Genomic DNA, 17,867 nt, shown 5'->3' with positions numbered 1-17,867 from the left:
AACACACAATGAGGCCTGGGTACCTCCCGCTGAAGGTCTGATGCACCACAATACTTGGTAAGCAAAAACTGGACACGTTTCCAAAAACATTCCCCAAACTTGAAGAAAAATCCTCTTTGTGCCTCTTGTGCTTCACAACCAACTACAAATATTTCAATTTAATACAAGATGGAAATTGGGTGAAAATAGTAAGAATGTGCCCAAGGCATAGGCATGCATTACTACAGTCACAGCTGCAGAGATCACATCTCCCCTTCTCTTCGGTACATATGTAACTCTGGGGGCCTTGTCAAGACTTGAGTTCATGGAGCATACAGTCCACCCTCAGTCCTGGAGTAGAGGGCGAGAGCGACTCCAGCCCTTCCAGAAAGTGAAGCCAGGACATGAACTGTGGGTGCCCCTCCATCCAGTGCCCTCTCACTGTGCATATTTCAATAACCCCCCAAGGACCTGCAGCTTAAGCAAGGGTGCTCCACTCGGATTCACTCTGTTTCAACGCTGGTTCAAATACTATGGCATGTAATGGTGCCCTGGCACCGTATCCGCGCGTATCAGGATGCACTGCTACAGTCTGTGTGGGCATGGCTAAAGCCCTGGCACACTGTGCTGGGGTTGTATCAGTCCCATTTCTTAGGGTTGGAGGGTTGAACCAGAACCAATCTCTGCTGGCACTGCATAGTGTGTGGCAGACAATGCCATGGCACAGTCTTTAATGATGCTGCACCATGCATGCTTCTGTCAGCACAGCACTTTCGGTGCTGGCACTTCAGGGCGTATAGTTCTGCAGCGTTGGCACAGTTGATGTTGGCACTGCAGCATAGTTTTGTTTGCACTGGCAAACTCTCTGCTGGCACTGGATCATACATAATTTTGTCACTACTGGGAATGTTGGCGCTGACGCTGCAGCAGGCATAGTTCTACCAGCACTGGAGCTCTTGATGTTGGCACTGCATGGTGTGTGGCAGACAATGCCATGGTATAGTCTTTAATGACGCAGCACCATGCATAGTTCTATCAGCACTGGAGCACTTGAGGCTGGCACTGCAGCAGATAATAGTTCTCTTTGCACTGGGAAGGCATGTACAGGCACTGCATCTTGCATAATTCTGTCAGCATTAGGAGAGTTGGTGCTGGCCCTGCAGCAGGCATAGGTGCGTTGGGGCAGAATGTGCTGGCACTGCATCTTGCATAATTCTGTTGCATTAGGAGAGTTGGTGCTGGCACTGCTGCAGGCATAGGTGCGGTGGGGCAGAGTATGCTGGCACTGCATCATGCATAGTTCTATCAGCATAGGGACTGGTGGTGCTGGCACTGCAGTAGGCACAGTTGTTTCTGCGTTGGCATATTATGTGCTGGCCTGGCAATTAACACCTTTCTGTCTGCACTGCAACAGCCTTTTGTGGAACTACAGCGTGCATAGTCCTGGGTGTCTGGCTTAGTCTGTGTGTTGGCACACATCACTCTGCACAGTCCTGGGTGTCTGGCTTGGTCTGTGTGTTGGCACACATCACTCTGCACAGTTTTGGGTGTCTGGCTTGGTCTGTGTGTTGGCACACATCACTCTGCACAGTCCTGGGTGTCTGGCTTGGTCTGTGTGTTGGCACACATCACTCTGCACAGTCCTGGGTGTCTGGTTTAGTCTGTGTGTTGGCACACATCACTCTGCATAGTCCTGGGTGTACACATCACTCTGCATAGTCCTGGGCGTACACATCACTCTGCACTGTTCTGGGTGTCTGGCTTAGTCTGTGTGTTGGCACACATCACTCTGCACAGTCCTGGGTGTCTGGCTTGGTCTGTGTGTTGGCACACATCACTCTGCACAGTTCTGGGTGTCTGGCTTGGTCTGTGTGTTGGCGCACATCACTCTGCACAGTCCTGGATGTCTGGTTTAGTCTGTGTGTTGGCGCACATCACTCTGCACAGTCCTGGGTGTCTGGCTTGGTCTGTGTGTTGGCACACATCACTCTGCATAGTCCTGGGTGTCTGGCTTAGTCTGTGTGTTGGCACACATCACTCTCCACAGTCCTGGGTGTCTGGCTTGGTCTGTGCGTTGGCACACATTACTGCACAGTCCTGGGTGTCTGGCTTGGTCTGTGTGTTGGCACACATCACTCTGCACTCTGCACAGTCCCGGGTATCTGGTTTGGTCTGTGTGTTGGCACACATCACTCTGCACAGTCCTGGGTGTCTGGCTTAGTCTGTGTGTTGGCACACATCACTCTGCACAGTCCTGGGTGTCTGGCTTGGTCTGTGTGTTGACACACATCACTCTGCACAGTCCTGGGTGTCTGGTTTAGTCTGTGTGTTGGCACACGTCACTCTGCACAGTCCTGGGTGTCTGGCTTGGTCTGTATGTTGGCACACATCACTCTGCATAGTCCTGGGTGTCTGGTTTAGTCTGTGTGTTGGCACACATCACTCTGCATAGTCCTGGGTGTACACATCACTCTGCATAGTCCTGGGCGTACACATCACTCTGCACCGTCCTGGGTGTCTGGCTTGGTCTGTGTGTTGGCACACATCACTCTGCACAGTTCTGGGTGTCTGGCTTAGTCTGTGTGTTGGCACACATCACTCTGCACAGTCCTGGGTGTCTGGCTTGGTCTGTGTGTTGGCACACATCACTATGCACAGTTCTGGGTGTCTGGCTTGGTCTGTGTGTTGGCACACATCACTCTGCACAGTCCTGGGTGTCTGGCTTGGTCTGTGTGTTGGCACACATCACTCTGCACAGTCCTGAGTGTCTGGCTTGGTCTGTGTGTTGGCACACATCACTCTGCAGAGGCATTGCCTGTGCTTGCATTGCACCACACCTATCTGGTCTCGTCGGGGACAACAATCATTGCTTTTTTCTGCAGCAGGCACAGGGTTTTGCACTTAGGGACACCCTTTGCAGGGGTTTCAATGGTTTGGTGTATCAGCAGCTACGTGGCCTATTTCGTGGCTCCCTGAAGCAGTGCCAAGAAAGCAGTGCCACACTGATGCTGGTACTGAACCGATTTCAGCCTTTGTAGGCATTCTGAACACATGAGTCTGCACCAGCATTGGGCACCGCAGGCAAAACGGAGCTGCATGGGTGTTAAACCTCTGCTGAGTTGCACCATTTTGCATTCTGGTGAGAAGTTGCACTGGGCACTCACTGCGAGCAGACTGAGCCTTAAAACCGTCAGTCTGTGATGCCTCAAAATAACGGGCCTTTGTGCTCTATGTAAGAGCCCAATATGGGAAACCAAAGTCACCAAAAGTAAAGGGGATACAACTTCTATTTGTACCATCTGTGACTAGCCTTGTTAAAAGAGACTGCCTGATGGTGACGTGTTTCTGTGCTTACAAAGCACCCACTCTCCACATGGGAAACCAGCACACCAGAAGGAGGGGCCTCACATCTACGACTGGAAGCAACTTCCATGTTTAGGGAAGGTTCATCCCATACAACATCTCATCTGCCTGGTGGTAAAACCTAAGGACATGCAAATGAAACACAGTTAGCCCCATGTACTGTCAACATATCGCAAACAGGTCTTATATGGGCTCATGTTTGCAGTTAGGAAGCCCGGGCTGTTGATTCTATGAGAAATTGGTTCCACTTTTACAAACCATTTTTAGAATATACTGCAATAATCAACGCACAAGACCAGGATTGCCACCAACCGATGGGAAAAAATAAATCGACAAAGTCATATTCTTCACTAAAGCAACCGTTCCAGATCTAGTCTAATGGATTGCCTTTTCTAATACATCTGTGGTAAAAAAAACTTTGGACCATATATACAGTTTGGCGGTTGGGATACTTCATTAAAAAAGTGATGGATATCCTCTCACCCTTATGACAAATGCCATACAACATAATGCACGTGTTATGCGATGGATGGGATATTCGCCATGTTTGTAACAGAGTATCTCATCCACCAAACCAGAGCAGGCCCCATGTGTTAATGCAAAGGGCTTAACCTTAATACTCGACTGGAACCTCATTGGATAAACTTTGGCTGCACTCTGGGTCAGAGTTTAGCAGAGGCCTTGGCATCCTCCTGATTACTGACTACATAGGTGCCCGGACAGCATTATTCTACAGATCAATGTCAGTAGCTGAGGTGAATATTTCACATTGAAGTGCTGGTAAGGAACATATTTTCATGGTTTTAGGTGATGGGAAAGGGCATATATTTAAATAAATATATTTGAAAAGCTAGCTCAGGCCAGAACAATGTTCTCCAGTAGACTCTTAGGCCCAAATCTCCTAAAGCTTTGTGCCACTGCCAAGTGACGCGATGTCATACAAAGAGAGACATCAGTATTTACTTTCCAGTGCTAAAGCTATGTTGCACTGGAAAGGTGTCCTTTTTCCATTGTGAAAAGTGCTTTGCGTAAAGGGGACATTGCTTGGCCATAGCTCGGCCCATCAATGCCAACACTGCTAGGTTTCGATGAAATAGCAGACCAGGCTTTGCGCCAAAAAATAAAGACTCCTTGAAGCAAGTTGTAATGCGGAGACATGTTTTCATTTCTAAAGAAAAAAAGTCACACATTGCATGTGTATACATCATTCAACCAATGTGTGGGATACTCCTGAAAAAAGGGGTTTGTGCTGCAAGAGTATGTTTCCAGTACAAATCCTATGCTAGACACAGCACACTGCCCTCAACACCATGGTGCAAGGCTGCAAGTCACGCAAGGCGCCATCGCAGAGGGTGACAGGTGAAGTAAGTGAATCCTGGTAGATCAGGCTCTGTGTCGCATTTCCCCCGTCACACGTTGCAGTAAATCTGGCTGCTATGATGCAAGAAAAATGAGTCCCTTTCTGTCTTCTACATTTGCCCGCCATCTTTTAGCCTCTCATGCAGAAGTGGCCTAGCTCTTCGGCCCAATATATTGGAAGTTCATAGCGGATTTACAGAGGTTGAATTACGTACAAGATGTGAATGTACCATATGATTCATTCTTCAGAAATAAATCAATTTTCCATTGAAATACTTACGTTACTGATGGTGGTATATTTCAACTTTTAGAAAATCTATGAAGTTCTATAGGGAATTTTATATCGTTGTCACTAAACAAATATAAACTCCGCGTAAGTTCTAAGAAGTGTTTGTTAGATGAGTAGGGATTCGATATAACACTAAAAAACGGAGAGGAGCCCCATTAATATTTCCAGAAATCATTTACCAAATATAAATAAAGAGGTCTTCAATCATAATTTAATTACATCTCGCCTCTGGGAAGAGCTGAGGGCGACTGTTCATGAGAGAAACAAACGCCCCGCAGAGGCCAAAAACCGCCATTTTGAATCTTCCTGCCTATCGTCATTTGAGTAGCGAATCTATTACAGCAAACAGTGGCAATGCTCCGTTTGCCCACATGATGGCGCCAGAGGATAGGGTACAGGCAAGCCGAATCAGGCTGACATTTGAAGCTAAAAGTCAGCCCTCTGGATGCCAGCAGAACCCCCATGGCTGGGAGGCAGGAAGCCGACGATACCATTCGCCCGAAAAACACAGGTCTTTATCCACCCGAACTTGTTAATTCTAGGCCTCTATTGAAAATGTACTGGTACTTTTTTGTTGTGTTTTTTTGGATAAACTGCAATAAATGTAAGGGAAAGTAGTGTAACTTTTCACCAGGGCAGAGACTCCTTTAAAGAATACCAGCCCTTCTGATCAGGACTGCAGTAACACATGTCATATATTGTAGAGTCCGGTGCTTTAACTGGGGAGGTGCTGCCATGTACTGAATACCTGCATTACTTCTTAGCTGCAAAGGGAGAGTACCAGCACTTCTCAGCGGTGTTACAATTCTTATAATGGGAAAGTACCGGCACTTCCGTGGCAAACCGGAACTCTAGGATAGAGAATACTTTGGAATCAGTTTGAAGCTTTGATATCAGCACTTCTCATGAAACCAGCCACTCCCATAAAGAGGCCTGAAAGTGCCACTATTTCTCATCAATTATTCCACTGCTTTCAACAGGACAGTGCTGGCACTTTTCAGCAGTTTCCCAACCTTTAACAATACAGTAACAGCACTTCAACAAAGAGTGCAGGCACCGTGTCCCAGGCATGAACCACACTTCTCAGTTTCTATTTCAAACACTGACTTATGAAACCCTCACCAGTTCCAACTTTAGATGGTGCAACAGATGCCAACTCTGGGCAACAGAAGCCACCTGGGGCAAACTGGACCAGTCTTTCTCAGATAAGGAATGTGCCAATGCTGCTTTACTCTTCGATCACCCTCATACCTAGAATACTTTTCCACTGCAGAGAGGAGGCTTTATTACACACTAGTAATATTATTATTTATTTTCCAGGCCCAGAATCATTAAATAGTAATAAGCGTACTTTGTAGGACAATGTATACTGTTTGTATGCTATAATATATACTTTGCGGCATCCTTTGCCCGGTCTGGCACCTGGTGATGCCAAATGCTGGCCTAGCAGTTTCCTGCATGTGTGTGTAAATTTTTGATGCAAGCGGCTGTAAATCTGTGCTTTCTAGCCCCTCTGACAGAGCTTAAACCTACATGTTTTTTGTGCAGTCTTCATCGTCATAGGATTTTAAACATATAAATACATGTATAACAAAGTGCTAATAAAGTTTGGGTGAGCTGTCTCTTTTTAAAATAAAAATGTCTTTTCAGTCACACTGTGTAGAAACAAGAAGTGCGGTGCAGAGGCCTCACCCGAGCCCTAAAGACGAATCGTCTTGGATTTTAAAAAGTGACCTCTCACCTTAATTATAAGCACACATGAAACAGTCAACTGAAAACAACAGTGCAGGAAACCCGCGTGTGCCCAGAATCTTGCTGGTCAGCCGCTGTAAGAGACGTGTAGAGGTTTTAAGTGGTGACACCTCCAGCGTGGTGATGGGGAGGTTGGGCTAGTTGGATAAGCACTGATTTATCTGCAAGTGTCCAAGGATGCAGGAGAAAAGGGAAAATTCAAAAACGTACCTTGGATCAATAAACTAACCCCATTTTCATTTTGCGTGAGTGTCCTCTGTAGCGCTGAATGGCTATTGGTTTCGACCTACAATAGGGCAAGTCGCAAATTTTTTTCGTGCAGTGTGCTAGTGGAGAGTGGGTCAGTCTGGAGTCCCTGGAAGCCAGGACCTGACATTAGGATTTGTGATTGTGTGTAACCCATGCATGGTTGCTTAGGTAGGGTGGGGAATTTGGTGGAGCAGGAGGGAAGAAAAGCATTCAGTAATGACCAAAGGCTGCCCAGAACGTCACTGGGCTCTCTACCAGCGCCGACCAAGTCATCATGCCACAGTACAAACACACACATAACCATCATCGTAAGGGGGAGGGTCTCCATTTCATGTGTCCCGGGAGTAGGCCCGTCTTGTTGCAGAAGAAACGGATCCAACCATTCTTCTGCCTGAAAGCCGGTGACGCACACCGTCCCGAGTGGAGATCCGCACTGGAAAACCGGGCACAGTCCTGAGGTATCTTTATAGCGTCTTTGTGCGAACAGGACCGGGTAATTTCCAGGGAGAGGGATTCTGTACAAGAGGAGTCTTTAAGGGAGGAGGAGATGGAGAAGACATTGTGCCCTTGTACCCATTGTAAATCCTGAGGTTATCCGCATCCTCTCTCCCTCTCCTCATTCCAGCATGGCATCCAGCTGGTCGGCGAGGTCATCGAACATACTGCCAATGTCATCCAAGATACTGACTGTGCTCTTTGACTCAACTGTAGAGCTGTAGGGAGGATGGGAAAGAAAAGGGAGATCAGATATTTAAAAAAAAGCAAAGCAACTCTTTGTCTCAATACCAAAAGCTCCAAATCGCACTAAGTGGCAATTAAATATTTGTTCTAGGGCTGCCACATCTCTGTGGAACCTCTTGAAAAACTGAGATGCCAGGAATCCAATGGTCTAGTTGAAATTACAAAATGACAACTCAACCTCAGAAAAATGTTTTGATAGTATAATACCTCTGGTCCCAACCATTATAGGGAGAATCATGCACAACACGTGAACCAAGAAGACTTCATGCTGCAAAACCCAAGTAACCGGTTGTCTACTTGTTTAAATCACCACTTTCCCCTTTTAAACAGATGTACCATTTCTCTATCTTATAATTGCCACTCATTTCTTTGATTCCACCCCCCACGCTTCTCTCTCGGCTATCTGTGCACCCATTGCGTTGTCTACCACTTCCTTCCCTGCTCCCGTGCCCCTTCACATAATGCTTCCTCCAACCACACACTTTATTTCGTAGCTCCCTTGCTGGCCTTTTTCCCTGTCCTACCACTGCCAGCCCACCTACTCTTCACTAATTTTGTTTTATACATTTGAAAAGTAGATGTTTTACTGCTTGTGTTCCATTTCTGAGACTACAGTCTCTTGGTTAGAGCCGAAAGTCAGCAGCCCATGCCAGACCTTTTGGCTTCACCAATGCTTGTTTACTTTGTTTGGTCTATTTATATTCTAGGCACCCATGGTATTTACACACAAAGGCCCAGATTTATCAAAGGATTGATAGGTCCTTGTGTCACACAAGGTGACCCAAATGCAATGCAATCCTTAAGTGAGATTTACCAAGCCATGCAACGCCACCTTGTGTGGCCCTTCTTTGCTTTGTAATTCTGGAGTAACACAAGGCAGTGCAAGTCACTGCCAGACGTTAATCTGCACCAGGAAGGCATGAAATGGGCAGCAGAGTGTGGGTGTTTCAATGCATACATCCATGTTTTTTAGCACATTCTTAGATTTACCAATAGTAGTATAATTTGAAGTGCGTCAAAATTGCACTCTCCGTTTGACACAGTTCAGCAAATTGTCTTGCTGCATAGCACTGCATCAAATATTGATACAATTGGCCCTAAGGATCTTATTTTCAACAAAACTATTGCTGTCAATTTGGGGGCCTACTTCTTCCAGTTCCTGAAATTGTCATTGCTGGGGCTTTTCTTAAACTAATGAGCAATGTGCTCTATTTGTCTCTTTGCATCTCCACCAGTTCCCATTTACTTCTCAGTTATGGCCTCTACTTTTCACCTGCAAAAGTAGTGACCGGCACTAATACATGTCCTTGGTTGCAAGTTAAGGCAGGGCTCAGTGAAGAAAACTTTGACCACTAACGAAAGCAGATTTGTGGAGGTGGCAGTGTGTGACCAAAATGTTTCTGCATAGTTGTTGTGTGACAGTGTTCACTGTTGCAATGTTCACTGTCTGCAAAGCAAGGGTGCTGGCCAGGAGGGCTCCTGCACTGCCCATGCCAAGAGCAGGGGCCACCATGGGGTCCCCTGCACCTGTTCTCCACCAGCATTTTCATGGCACCGATTGCAGAGAAGGGGCTCATAATCACCAGGGCAGCACTGGTATTAGGATCGCCACCACCTCCAGACCGTCGGGACCTCCAATCCTGGGGGAGCTGGTGGCCCGACTGCCAGGGTTGTAATGTAACACTCGGACTGCCACCTTGGTGGCGATCTGACTGCCATCCGCGAGTCTGGCAGTCTAGTGACCGCCAGACTCGTAATGACCCCCTGTGTCTTGAATTAAAACACACACTGCTAATTTTATGTGACATGGCCCCGGTGTCACCTTCAAGTACTAGTTATCTTAATCATGACTTTCTAGCAGCCTCTTGGTTCTTTGGAATATGCCAGTTTGCAGCAGGTGCCTCTCAGGTTCCTGTTTGTCTTTGAATATCTTCTACTACGTGCAGTATTCTTCTCCTTTGACACCCTAAATAACTGCAGTGCCTCTCCACAATCTCCATTCACCAAGCTGCCACTCTCCTCCAGAAGCCAAGTGTCAGGAAGGATACTGCTCTGGTCACTCGGTTATTCCCTCTGCGTGCCCGGTAGAGATCAGTAAAGTATCCCGCCACTCCCCCATGACAGACTGTGACACCACTTTCAGTTCTTGCTTTTATTCTACCATGTACCCCAGAATAATACACGTTAACTTTCTCTTTTAAAACTATAACAGTGTAATTGTAAGACATAGAATTCATGTTAATTTCAAGGACCTTATGATCATCAACAGGCAGATATATGGTTTATGCAACAGCCAGGATTTTAAAGACTCTTAGCAAAAGTGTATTTTTTATAAGTAGTCTCTCAGGTGATGCTATTTCAGAAAGGATTTCACTGCCCTCGTGTTTTGATGTGATTGAAATAGAGACCATGTGGGGTGCAGCTGAACATGTCTTACTAAGTCTTCATGACACGCTAGACTTTAACAATTCCTGTAGAAACATCATGTTTTGACCTCATTTTATGCCCCACATCTGCAGAAACCCTGGCTTATAAAACACACTCTTCAACTAGGCTGGAGTAAATAAGCTTTTCTTTGCCTCGCACTTTTTCTGATGGTATCCTGAATTATTTCCTGCAATTACCTTAGAATAGAACTCGTGGTTCTCTGCTTTTTTATCCACACCCTTCTATCCTGCATCCAGTTTGCCTTCTGCATCTTGAGTGCTGCAATGTCTGCATTACGGCAGAGTATATATGGCCTTATCAGGCCTGTCGGGGGTCTGGGAACCAACCAAGATGCAGGGTCCATGTTTTACAGGAAGCGTTGCATCCAAAAGAAACTAATGTCATGGCATACTTTTCAAGGACGATCCTTATAAGGCGTGACCTAGGGCAGTTGACATTATTGGCTGCATCATTAATATATTTAGCAATTGCAGCACAGCACTCTGAAAAGAGCGGGCCTGGGGTGAGCTGTCCTGGCTGTTCCCCGTTTGTGATGGCCTTGGTGCGTAGGACATTCGCTAAGACTAACACAACCTTCCGTGGCATCTCTGTATCTACTCATATCACTTCTACTGGTAAATTGCATGTGCATGCAGCTTTGGCTTAAGTAATTTAATTCATACTCATTCTGTTCTTCTTCCTCCAACTTGATCTTCTCTTCCACGGCTTGCAAGGCGGCGGCGAGGGAGGCACTAGTCTCCTCCAGCTTCTGATGCGCAGTGTCTGTGCTCGGTGCCTCCACAGATGCCCCCGCTATCGATGATCTAGGCGGCTTCACAGGAACCTGCTGAGGCTGGCCTGGGGTCAGCGGTTTAGCTGGGCTGGAGCATAGTGAAGGCGGAGTGCTGGAGGGCTTGATGGCGCTGGTCTGCTTGGCGGGTGAGGGCACTGGCGTGGAGCTCGCACTCACAGATTGGATGACCGCGTGGGCCTTGCCCGGTTTGGGTGCTGTCGGTGGTGGCGTGGGCTTGGGAGAGACTGGAGGGGGCGTGCCCTGCACCCGCCTCAGATCTGCACATTACAATACAAAGAGCCAGAATCAATGCATGGGAACATTACATTTGACAGCAGACAACGACCATTTATCAAGTCCGCCATTTCCTCCAGACTGCTGTTCACACCCAGGCATCTAGATAGGGCTCAGAACTACACTTGCTTTGTCAGTAACATATCTCTCCGCATCAGTTCCAGGCTGGGAATGTCAGCTCCATATATCCATGTTCCCCAGTTTAAAATTAATTTTTGCAGCGTGTTCCTGAGACTGTCCTAATAATGCAGCCTAGGGTGTCAGTAGCACCCGTGCTGAAAAGTATCTGCGTCCACAGTGTGTTCATGTATTTAAATGCCTCTTTATAGCTGCTGGATGAAAAAAAAATGACCCTATTCACTAACCTACTTTTTTTTTTAGGTATGGTCTAGAGATGGATTTATCAACCTCACCAGCCTCATGTAATAAAAAAATAGATATGTGTAAACATATCTACAGAGGCTTTGGATTGGCCCTCTCCATCTATCAATCTTTACCACTGCCAATTGCATTTTGCTTCCTCCCACCACAAGTGCTTTAAATGGGCCGGTACTCTCTGGTACTAAGTACCGGCACTTTTTTATTTTGAGAGGGAGAGTACCTGCACTTCTCAAGAAAAACGTAATACGTTTTATTGGAGAGTACTGGCACTTCTCAGCAACAAGCAGGTACCCTGATAACAGAGTACCCGCACTTCTATCTTTGCATTTCAAGCACTGCCCAGCACAGCTTACTGCAGGGGGCAATGGCACATCTCACTTCCGCCCCTGGCTACCTTGCACTGTGAGTGACAGCATTTTGGATGCTCATGTGCACACTGACTTAAAGTGCACTGCAGTGCCTGGGCTGGTAAGCCTATACTTTCCTTATAAAATGTACTTTTTGTTTTCATTCTTCATGTCTTATTGTTTAGTGAAGCTCTATGTTTAAACCTTCTCCTCAGGTTGCAATAATTTAAAGTCGATAATACATCTTCTTTGTGCCAACAACTATCATATTTTCTGTGATGGGCATAAATATTACAAAGTGTTTCTGCATCTCTAACAAGCTCACCTCCCTACTAGGAAGCATTTGGCAGCTTCTGTTTAAATTACAAGTAATTATTATTTTTTCTCACAAGCAAATGGACCCCACATGTAGGTGGCAGTTTGATTTCTTTAATTTCATTAGTTTTATTTTTGTGGTGTATGCTTGCAATACATTTTTTTTAAAAAGAAAAACAGGCCTCTACACATGGTTCGCCTGGTTTAACCTGTTGGCCAATGCTTGGGCTACATGTTTGCTGGTCTGTTATTTGACCATTCACCCAGTTCTCTTGTGTAATTTCCCTATCCCCTGCTGTGGATGTCCCTGGGGGTCGGTTGTCTTCTATTCTGAGCGCCCCCTTGAGGTGAACTATTTCGGAGCAACAGCCTTCAGACTACCCGCGCCATTTTGGACAAATCGGGGGCTTGGGTTATGAGATATTGGAGCAGGTCAGTATAAACAGTAGAAGGGAGAAGAGGAAGCCTAGGAGAAGAAAAATAGAGGGCCAGAAAGGGTGAGAGCAGGAGAAAAGGCAACAGAAAGGGAGGGAGGGTGGTTGAGAGTCAGAGAGAAAGAGTTAGAGAAAGAGAAGAAGATCCAGGGGAGAGCCAGAAAGAAATGTAGCCAGAGTGATAGAGAAAGTAAAAGAAAGAGAGATTCAGATCAAGAGAGAATTAGAGAGTAAAGTGAGTGAGATATAGAGGAAGAAGAAAGAGACAGCAAAGTAAACAACTGAGAATGAGGGTGGAGTATGGAAGGGATAGACTTATTTGTTTCAAGGGTGACTGTGTCTATCTGCTAGAAGAAAGTACCTGCACTTCCGGGGCTCTGGGCCATCTTGGGTGCTGCTGTCGGAGATCCTTGAATCTTCTGTGCTTGATGAGGCAGCACTGGCTTGGGCGAGACTGGAGGTTTCACCAGCCGCTTCACCTCACCATCCATCCCAGGGGATCCAAATGCCACACCAGCCTGCTTACCCATGGCACCATCCCCAGTGGATTGGGCCTGTGACATGGGAACGTCCAGCCCGCTCATCTCTGAGACGGGTCTGCGTTTTGAGGTCCCAGTGCCATTCTGGTACACAGTTAGGGAGCCCCCCTCAATACATGACACCGACAGCTCCCTGTCCTTGGTCTTGGGCCGCCTCTTCACGGTGTCTGATTCGGTGAGGATGAACTTAACGTCATGCTGATTCTGCCGGGCTCGTATCCTCCGTTTGAGGGTGATACTGGACTCCACCTTGGACAGATCACCACCGTGCTTCATTGCCACAGACTCCGCCAGCCGCTGGGCTGAGGAGCTGCTCTCCATTGCCTCCGTCTTCGGTCTTGGCCGCTGCTTTATGGTCTGCTTGCGTTCTTCAGCAAATGGGATGTTTTCGGATGAGCTGTTCTGCGGTGACCCCTCCTGCTCTCCGACCGCTCTGTTCATAGCCACATCTCTCCTGCTGTCTGACTTAACACTGTCTGAGCGCTCTCTGCGCACGGCAGCAATGAGACCCGTCACCGGCCCACTGATCGTCCGACGTCGGTTGACAATTTCCCCATCTAAGCCAATGGCATCCCTGTGTTTCACGGTGCCCATCACAGCAGCCACCCTGATGTGCTCAGGACTGGAAGGGTGTAGCAGCATGCCTGGGTGGATGGGATACCCTTCCACAAACTTGCCCCCATACACCCTCTGCAAAGACATGGCTCTTGCACCTCCACCAATTGATGACATCTCCAGCATTGCTGCAATGCTTTTCACACTCCCCGCACTCCCAGTGTCCACCGCCCCTCCAAAATCACTCGCCCTTCTCTGCTCCCGGTAGCCCTCCCCAATATCATTCTCCATGCCCTGTTCCCCCTCTCTACCGAAGTCATCAGCCAGATTAGTGTTGGACATGGCTGAGCTTGACCGCTTTGGCGGAGGAGGTGGTGGCCCCTTCTTCTTGGGGCGGACCGCAAAAGACTGGCTTCGATTAACGTTCTTATCAAGACTGGATTGGGACCTGACTGAGTGACTTCGCCCCACCCGCCGCTGGACAGTGGCATAGGGAATAGCATCAGGCACCATCAGCTCCTCCTTGTCCTGTTCGGTGTCCGACATTGCGTAACGATTCAGGCTGTGGGCACGCTTCTTGGGTCTAGCAGGGTCCTCGTCCGAATCTGAGCCTGCTGGAGGAAGGCACAGCACCGGTACAGAAACAGGCAAGACGGGGACAGCTTGTGCTAATGGACCTACCATGTGACTAGGGCTGCCAGACCCTTCCCCTTCGACTGGCTGGGGCATCACGTACGCAAATCCCCTGTGGGTTGGCGATTGAGGGAGTGACCTGGGGGATGATAAATCCACCTGCTGAAGAATCTGAGGGGTGGGTTTTACCTTGGCTGTGGCATGAGGGACTATTAAAGTCTGCGGTGATGAAGGCCTCAACTTGGTTGGCGTTTGGGGTGGCGTGTAACTCTGTCCCCCAGAAGGCGGGAAGGATTGCCTTGGTTTTCCAGGCACCGGGGGCACAGTTGCCCTTTTAATGGAGTGTCCATGCCTCATGGGCCTTACTTCCTTGGTTGTGCTGGGAGGTTCCTCCTTGGCGTCATCTATCAAGTATTCCTGACTTTTGGAAATGCCGGCAGTTTGTGCCTTAGGTCCATCTCCCAGCAACTCTTGGGAGCTGCTGATGTGCTTGGCCCGCCCGGTAAGGCTGTTCTCACGCACCACCCTAGCACCGGGTGTCCGGAAGCTGGGCCCTTCCCGCACATGGGAGACATGGTTGGTCTGTCGCTCCAGGTTTTCCTCACCGCTCCCAGTCAAGGCTGCCTGAAGCTCTCCACTCAGCTCGCTGTCCTGGAAGGTGCTCAACTTGGGTGATTGACACTCAGCACTATCTGGAGGTGGGGAGTCAATGGCCGCAATTTCCCGGTTCTCTGCGGCCTTTCTCTTCAGAGTGCCTGATTCGTACTTCCCATACTCAGCTCGCTGGATTTCCACCAGTTTCTTCACAGCCAGCATCAGTTTCTTTTGATGACCTTAGAAATAAAAATTAGAAAGCAAGTCAATTGCAGAAATAAACTTTTCAGATACAGTTTAAGAAATTAGTCTCATCCCACGTATCAAAAGCACTCTTTAGTTTTAAACTGTGGCCCATGGATCCCTGGGGGTCCACGGTGCCTAATCAGGCGGGCCGGGACTGTTTAAAAAACTAAAATACTAGCAGATTAAGCCCCAGATTTATGGAAGGCTTGCACCATTCAAAAGCCATATTAGCATAATTTTTTTATGCTAATGTGGCTATAGAAGGGCAAAAACGCTGCACCATCTTTACAAAGTGGCACAATGCTTGCATTGTGCCACTTTGTAACCCCTTGCGCCACATTATGCCTCCGCCAGGAATAATGTATCTAACAGGGACATTACGTTGCTGGGGGGGGGGGGGGGGGGGCGTATAAATGGCGCAAAGGAATCTATCAGATTCCTTTGTGCCATTTTTATAAACATTTTTTTAATGGTTGCTAAATGCAGGTATTGAAAAGAGGCTCCCATTGATTACAATGGGCCTCTGAGTGCTTTGCAGGATTAGCTGCATAATTTTTTACGCTAATCCAGCAAAGAGCCGGACTACCGTCAAAATTTTGAACACTAGTCACCCTAAGTACCGCCAGGGTGCCCCATATTTTTAATACGGCGCACACATGGTGGCGCTAAGGGGTGCACTAAGTGCAGCACCACTTTTCATAAATCTGTCCCTAATTATTTACAAATAAAAAAATAAAATTGAAAATGTAAAACGTTAAAATATTTATTTCCCCAAAACTATTTTCGACAGGACATTTCGCACACAGCCGAAGGCTGCAAAATTGACCAACCAGAAGAACTGAAATGTTTGTCAACTTTGCAACAATATTGCAGAGCACGTCGAATGTTTTTTCTAGAGAATGAAAATGCAGCCAAAATAAACGGACCTACACATCACTTTTATAAAATACCATCATTCAAATAATTCTGTTAGCTGTAAACTCCTATAGAGATAAACATTGTCAAACTGAAAATGGTTACTTTTGACCAAAATATTTAAGTACGACGAAACAAGTTTCATATCTGCATGTTGGCTATTAGACCCATAACGTGCATATGCTGACATCTAGTGGTAATCGCAAGTACTGTACATTGTAATTCTCAAACTTAAACAGTGTCGACCGTGTGTGCATAAAATAATACTCAAACTAATGTGATAATGTTGATAGGAAATCGCAATGCCCTTCAGCTCTGGAAAATTATTGATATTTTTCACATCTCCTGTTCCCCAATGACGTTGGTCTGTGCGTAAAATATCTACTGAATCCAAGTCAGCCGTAGACCGCAGCTGAGGCTGGGAGTGTCCCCCTTGTTAATTTATAGCTTTTCAAGATTTTCAGGACGAAGAACTGTTATTGCAGACAAGTGACTTCATTATTGTCATGCGTTTGTTACATTATATAGCCCCACACTGTGTGTAGACTTCAAAGCTGTGTCCTATCCAGTGCTTAATTTGTAAATAAAAACGCGCGGCTGCTGCAACTAAATGTGTGAACACGGAATACTGAGGCTGCGTAATCCTGAAGCTATCACTGACCTCCTTAATTGATTTTACAGGCACTCCCTACCCCTTCAGCTCACTCAATTCAATTTATTTATTCCGTGATTTAGAACTCCAAAGAGGTCCACATGCACAACATAAACACACCGATAAACTAATATAAATACAGTTCCATATAAAATTAAGTTCTTGCAGTTACTTTCTCTAAAATAATAAAAGGAAAGTCCTCCCCTCCCACTCTTTACCACACACCTCGTCTATGGCAACCTGAGTACTATGCTTAGGAAAAAAAGATTCCAAAAGAGATCATTCTTATTGACTTCCCAGATCACCTTCTGAGAATATCCAAATTAAAGTCACAGTTGAGCAATCACAGAATTTTCCGGTACCCAAAGATCTAACACAGACATGCTACCCTCAAACCAATCAGCATGTTTATACAAGACACATTTAAAATCAACAAATCCTAATAAGGTCCTTACTCCCAGGTAAGTCAAGGGAGTCGTTCACCACCGACCCAACATTACTATATTGAGTCAGTGCTGGCAAACCCCTCACACCCACTAATCGAGAGGGTTTTCAAATAAATTTAAAAAGGATTTAAAGAAATTACAAATCCTAATACAGAACATTTCATTTGTTGGTTTATATTCAGATTCTCCTCAGCTGATTGAATATTTAGTCACAAATAGAAGGGTTTCAGCCATTTTTTCCAGGTGAATTGTTACAGCAGGGCAGATAAATAATATGTGCTTAATATTCTGCACCCCTTCCCCCCTTGGCACAGGTCACAAATATTCGTGGCTCCATCCCATTTGGAAATTAATTACCTGAGTGGCACTCTATCTAATCTAATTAAGATGAAAAGGCGCCTCACTCCATGCGGGAGAATCCACACAAGATAAGGGGGAGCATGTTAGAGGGTCACAGTTTTAGTTACTTTCTTGAGACTCCTCTTTAGGAGGCAAAACTCCTGATCCATTAAAAAAACCCTTAGACCATGTCACCTCCTTTGGGATTATTTTTAAGAAGAATAT

At 46.6% G+C, this 17,867-nt stretch overlaps 1 protein-coding gene across 2 annotated transcripts in view; it reads right to left on the bottom strand.

Moving 5' to 3' along the window:
• CASKIN1 (CASK interacting protein 1) overlaps positions 1-17,867 on the bottom strand; it is a 579,616-nt gene continuing 561,749 nt past the window's right edge. For both annotated transcript variants that reach the window (XM_069209731.1, XM_069209732.1), the window contains 3 exons: positions 13,085-15,283; positions 10,843-11,230; positions 1-7,704 (listed from right to left, as the gene is read on the bottom strand). In XM_069209731.1, the coding sequence (XP_069065832.1) occupies positions 7,608-7,704; positions 10,843-11,230; positions 13,085-15,283 (2,684 nt within the window). In that variant the 3' untranslated portion in view covers positions 1-7,607. The remainder of the gene's footprint in view (positions 7,705-10,842; positions 11,231-13,084; positions 15,284-17,867) is intronic.

The sequence above is a fragment of the Pleurodeles waltl genome, chromosome 10 (assembly GCF_031143425.1).
Source record: "Pleurodeles waltl isolate 20211129_DDA chromosome 10, aPleWal1.hap1.20221129, whole genome shotgun sequence".
NCBI classification, from domain to species: domain Eukaryota; kingdom Metazoa; phylum Chordata; class Amphibia; order Caudata; family Salamandridae; genus Pleurodeles; species Pleurodeles waltl.
Note: the sequence above shows the minus strand (reverse complement) of the source record. Positions and strands in the feature narration are given on the sequence as shown.